This window comes from Gekko japonicus, unplaced genomic scaffold, assembly GCF_001447785.1.
Source record: "Gekko japonicus isolate JY-2015 unplaced genomic scaffold, Gekko_japonicus_V1.1 scaffold3141, whole genome shotgun sequence".
NCBI classification, from domain to species: Eukaryota; Metazoa; Chordata; class Lepidosauria; order Squamata; family Gekkonidae; genus Gekko; species Gekko japonicus.
The window spans coordinates 135,405-141,689 of record NW_015171597.1 but is presented as its reverse complement, the minus strand read 5'-3'; the positions used below and the strand labels follow the sequence as shown (position 1 = coordinate 141,689).

Below are 6,285 nucleotides of genomic sequence, written 5' to 3'. Positions count from 1 at the left end.
GTTGTTTCATTGCTCACAATAATGGAGGCTGGGCAACTGTGTAGCTGAAACCTTATTTACATGTAAGGTATGTGCAGGCACCCTCTATGTGTGGCATCACAACAGGTGACCTAAAGTGTACAGCTTTCTGAGCCTATGTGTATGTGCACAGTGCATTGTGTGTAGCAATAAATAGTCCATAAAGCAAATATCAGGCTTATTCTCTAACACCTGTGCCTGGCTAAAAGCGGGGTTTTTAAATGTGATACTGGTGACAGACATGATTAAAGCCCCTGAAGAGAGTGATCTTGTTCCTATGGTTCTGTTAAGCATTTGGAAGAAAAAGAAATACATAAAACTTTGTGTGCATTTTCATTATCCATGTGATGATATATATTTATTACAAGGCATTCCTTGCATGTAAATTTATCTTCTCATACAATATGTGGGAACTGATAAGATTCTTTGTCTTTCTTCAGGGGTTGGTGTTGATGACATGTTCATCATGGTGTCCTGCTGGCAACAGACTAAGGTCAAGGACAGAATCAAGGATCGAATGGCTGACACCTACGCAGAGGCGGCTGTGTCTGTTACCATCACAACTCTCACTGACGTTTTAGCCTTCTACATTGGCATTGCAACATCCTTCCCATCAATTCAGTCATTTTGCATCTATACAGGAACAGCCTTTGTCTTCTGCTACATTTACAACTTGACATTCTTTGGAGCAGTCCTTGCCCTGAACGGTAGAAGAGAAGAAAGCAATAGACACTGGCTCACGTTCATGACAGTGTCGACTGAAACTGATGATTCTCGTGGTTCTGCATATAACATGTGCTGTGTGGGAGGATCTTATGATGAGACCACTGGGGCAGAGTTTGAGCATCCTATGAATGGATTCTTTAGAAAGTATTTTGGCCCTTTTCTTGTGCACCCCTGGACCAAGGTGTTTGTGGTAGTCCTGTATGTTGGTTATCTAGGTAGTAGTATATATGGGTGCACTCAGGTTAAAGAAGGTATAGATCTTCGAAATCTAGCCAGTGATCATTCTTATGTCATTCAATATTATAACTGGGAAGATGAGTATTTTAAAGAGTATGGTCCAAGGGTGATGGTCATTGTTCCTGAAAACATACCATATTGGAATTCAAGTGTTCGTGCAGATCTTGAGAACTGCATGCAGTTGATAGAAAACTCAACCTACGTTGATAAGTATTTATCAGAGTCATGGTTGAGAATGTACATAACAATTGCTAAAGGAATGTTTCTAAATGTAGATGATCGTAGCTCTTTCATTGGTAATTTATCTGTCCTGTTCCAAGTCAATCCAGACTCTCAGTGGGATGTTAATTTTACTGATCTGGAAATTCTGGAAATATCAGCTTCACGATTTTTCATACAGACAGTCAATGTCACTAGTGCAATTGATGAGCGAGATCTTTTAGAACAACTGAGAGGCCTTGCAGCAGACTGTAACATACCACTGATAGTTTATCATCCCGCTTTTATATACTTCGATCAGTACCTTGTGATAGCTCAGAACACCATTCAAAACGTCGTGATTGCTACTGGAGCCATGTTACTTATTTCCTTGCTGCTGATTCCCAATCCTTTGTGCTCACTGTGGGTAACTTTTGCTATTGCGTCTGTTATTGTTGGGGTGACTGGCTTCATGGCCTTTTGGGATGTCAATCTTGACTCCATTTCCATGATCAACCTTGTTATTTGCATAGGGTTTTCAGTGGACTTCTCTGCTCACATTTCTTATGCCTTTGTTAGCAGCGAGAAACCCAGCATGAATGACAGGGCGGTGGATGCTCTATACCGCCTTGGTTACCCTGTTGTCCAGGGAGCTGTTTCCACCATTGTGGGAGTACTCGTGCTCTCCCTGGCAGCCACTTACATTTTCAGAACATTTTTTAAAATTATGTTCTTGGTTATTTTGTTTGGAGCTGCTCACGGTCTCATTTTTATTCCTGTGTTTCTAACTTTCTTTGGCTTTTGTGGAAGATTTGAAAGACAGCAGCAAATTAGTGGACTGCACTATGAAAATTCTGCTAGTATTGCACAAAATGTTATGAAATTGCCTACTATTAACAACTCTTAAAGAAGATCCAGATAGTTTTACCAGACATTCTTGTGCATTAAATAGCAAGATACATTAGAAAGCTGAGGTTTTTGCATTTGGTGGCAGTGATTATCAACCAAGGAAAACTGAGTTCTTAACAATTCACACAAATATTCTCTTTGCTAGTAATGCTGTCTGAGTCTGATTGAGTTGGAATTAGATGACTGAACACTGAATGAAGATCAAGTAGTTACTGTTCATGATCAGTTATATTTTCCTACTTTTTTCTTTTTTAAAAATTACAGTTTCTTTCCTGATAGAATACTCCTCTCCCATGGGCATTTCAACATATTTTCAATAAACTTTGTAACTACTTCGCTAGCTGTGATGTACTACACTTTTTAAAAACTTAGAAGTCCTGTACAAACAGCTAAAGGACTGTGGAGGGTTAATTCTTCACAGACAGGCTTCTCCAATAGATGTGATTGGTTACCATCAGCTCATAAGAGATAGACTTGAGAGTTGCATGCTGAGGAGACAGTCAGTCAGATTTCTGCCTTGACTGATTTGAGCCCTGGCAGTCTGATTTCAGCCCTAGCAGAGAAGAACAGTTTAAAACAAACAGAAGAACTGGGGGTAAGTTTGCAAGGAAGTTTGGGAAGTAGGCAAAGACTCCCAATCGAGCCAAGGAAAGGGGATAGATCTCCTAGACAGAGAAGAAAATTCCCTCCTCAGTCAAATAGGGAGTTAGCTCTGAAGAGTGCAGAGATCCCTGGTCTGGTGTGGTTAGAAACTGCCTTTAGAGACCTCAGTTAAAAACTCAAGCTGGGTACTGGTGTTTTAAGAGAAGAGGTTTGGGTACTGAAAAGAGTGCACCAGCCTTCTGGAAACCAAAAGAGTTAGAGAATACTCAAAGAAAGTGTACTGAAGTGTTTGGGGAAAACACTGGAACAAAAGCCTCTCAACATAAAGATTTAAGTTTCTTTGAAAAGAAAGTCTGAAACATAAGAACTAAAGTCTGTGCATGTACTGATTTTACCTAAAAATTTTCAACCCCTTATTTCACCTGACCTTTCCGCTCTATGTTAAATAAAATATTTTGTTAATTTTGAATTTCAAAATGCCTCAAGTGCCATTTAAGTTGTTTAAATTAAAGTGGGCTCCTGATCCTTCCCTCAGGTTCTGAGGCTGAGCCAACAGCCAAAATATCGTACTTTGACAGGACAGCCAGAGTTCTTCTGCAAAGAAGAAAACATATTACTAGAGTGGCTCAGTCAGACAGGGAAAGAAAAACAGAGGGAAAACCTTGCCTCTGAGGGAGGGAAGTGGACGGGGCAGTCATTCTAGCAATAACTAATTTACATATTATTTAGGTAAGGGAGCCAAATTGTTTGCCCTGGAGTGTCAAATACACTGTCAGTAAAGTTATACCATCAGTAAAGTAGCAGCAGGTGATGAGACGCAGATTTTAAAATTGAAAAGAATACAGATGATCAGTTGGAGTGCTTGTATGTGGCAGGCATAACTCATCATAGAATAAATCTAGGAGCTTAAAAGTTGGCCACCACCTTCTGCATAATCATGGGAGTTGCAGTGCCAAAAAAGAGGCGAATCTAAACATTGTGGGTCATATTATCTCCAAAATGTCCCTGTGCTATTTGCACTGGAAGTGACCATTTAGTCACTAGAAGCCAAGAAGGTGTAGGCAGCACAGACAAGGATGGATATCCCTTCCTTTACAAAACAAAGAGAGTTTAACAACTTTGCTGAGTTATGCTTCAAAAACCAGTCCTTTTTCTGTAACTGCGTACACCCTTAATCATGTCCTGGCAAGCACTGAACATCTTCAAGGCATCTGTTGATTGAAATCTTCCTGCAAAGTGAAGAGAAGCCTCAGCCAGAGCTACACAGATGGAGAAAATGGCAAGATGTTTGGGAGGGAGGGAGGGAGGGCCGAAGCCTGGCATGGACATTTTCCTGCCATTGCAGTTTAAAGGCCAAAAAGGGTGCTGTGCACTAGACTTGTGTATTTGTTTTGTTATTAATTTTATTAATTTTATTTATTTATTTTTCATAACCCGCCCTCCCCAGTGGGCTCAGGGCGGCTCACAGAGGCAAGAACAACTTGCCATGATAAAACAATATATACAAAAAAGTTTAAAACATATACTACATATTAAAATATAATAACAGGTGCTCAAACTCCCATTCATAATCTAAAAGATGGCGGATTGAATGTCCAAAGTCCCACGAAGACGGCAGGAGGATTCTTCGATAGCAGATGTTTAATCAGGACCTCAGGGCGATGGTGGTATAGTAGGGGTGGCGGCTCCTACTCAAAAGCCTGGCGGAAGAGCTCCGTCTTGCAGGCCCTGCGGAATTGCATGAGGTCCCGCAGGGCCCTGATCTCCTCCGGGAGCTCATTCCACCAGGTAGGAGCCGCCACCGAAAAGGCCCTGGTCCTCGTGGGGGCTAGTTTGACATCCTTAGGGCCCGGGATGACTAATAAATTTCGGGCCCCTGACCGTAGTGCTCTTGGGGGAACATACGGGGAAAGGCGGTCCTTCAGGTAGGTTGGACCCTGGCCATGTAGGGCTTTATAGGTAACGACCAGCACTTTGAAGCGAATCCGGTATGCTATTGGCAACCAGTGCAGCGCTTTCAGCGCAGGCCGCACATGGTCCCTTCTAGAGAGACCCATTAACAGCCTGGCCGCAGCATTCTGCACCAGTTGCAGCCTCCGGATTTGCGACAAAGGCAGCCCCATGTAGAGAGCGTTGCAGTAGTCTAGCCTTGAGGTACTGCAGAAAGTTATTTGCAGTTCTAATAATGGGGGATGGGGAAGGCTAAAAAACTAACTAGCTAAATGTAATGTTGACATTAATAAAGTGTTATAAATAAATTAATTATAAGGGGCTAACTAGGCGGCAGAAGGAAGCAAAACTGCTTTTTGTCTATTTTTTAAAAGAAAGGCTTTTAAAACATTGAGAAAAAGTACAGCTGAAAGGGTGTACAGCTGAACATGGCCCCTGAAGTGCTGGCAGAGCTAATGGGGCTTGGCTGTTCATGTTCTCGGCTGTCAGTGGCCTGCTGGAAACTCTTCCAGTACATTAAATGGTCAGTCTATCCTAGTCCTTGTGGTGCCTCAGGCTGGCCTTGTCTGTGTCTTCAATATAAGGTTCATATCCCCTGAAATTATGAGGTGAATGATGACCAGAATACTCCCATTAATTCCTGTTTATTCCCACCCTTTCACACCTCTTTAGTTTGAAAGAAACCATACTCCAATACTTAGCAGTCTCTTGCCAGACATTCCTGGTAAACTAAGAGATCAACAAATGAAAGTGATTAAGTACTCAATACTCCATGCTAATTTTTCAGTTGCACTATAAGTCACTATGAAGCGTTCTGGAAACTAGTAGCAGCTGTTTATTGTAGTCTCCGTCTCCCACCTATGTACAGCCTTATACAACCCTGGTATATTGTCATGGTTTTCCTGTGGTACTATTCTGAAGGGCAAGCAGCATAACACTACTTTTTAAAATAATGCACACTCATACACAGACATACACACACCAGAATAAAGGTTGTGATTAAAAAACTGCTTAGATTCACCCAAGATGCTTGCACTTGTTTTTTGCTTTGAAATGCTGATCTGTTCATTGGATCCTGCTCATAAGGAAAGTCTGTATTTCATTTCTAGATTTTTGTAACTCAAAATCAGATATGGGTAGGTGTATGAGGCACTGTACAATGTATTTGTAATTGTCCTCAGTATACCAATTATGTTATGAACAAGTGCTTCTGAAATTTCCTCAATTTCAAAAGTACTTTGGCATGTGCTGGCAGTGGGGGAAAAACATGTCTAAAGCCCACTGGGACCTGTGGGACTAATGTCATTGTGAGGGGTTTTTTTTGGGGGGGGCTAGCAATAGTGAATTCAGCCATTAAGAGTGGTAGTGAGCTATTGTAGCCATTTAATATTTCATTAGTTCATATTTTCACCATACCATTTATTCATTTCATACCCAATAGAACATTTACAAATAATCTAGCCATGGAAAGTGTGAGCTGAAACACCACCAAAGAGGTGGTCTGATTCTGGAAACCTTTTAAATGAATAGCCTTGACATACAGTAATTGCTTTTGTTAAAGTAAGAAGATTATTCCACTATGATCAGGTAATTGATTTAAAAGTGTTTCACCTTCTGTTTATTCTCAGCAGACAGTGGTGCTTC

At 41.2% G+C, this 6,285-nt stretch overlaps 1 protein-coding gene across 1 annotated transcript in view; it reads left to right on the top strand.

The window, feature by feature from the left end:
- The window catches only part of LOC107117720 (patched domain-containing protein 3-like), a 17,833-nt gene extending 15,747 nt beyond the window's left edge, over window positions 1–2,086 (top strand). The window contains exon 5 of the mRNA XM_015419880.1: window positions 459–2,086. Coding sequence (XP_015275366.1) covers window positions 459–2,086 — 1,628 coding nt within the window. The remainder of the gene's footprint in view (window positions 1–458) is intronic.
- Window positions 2,087–6,285: the final 4,199 nt, after the last annotated feature.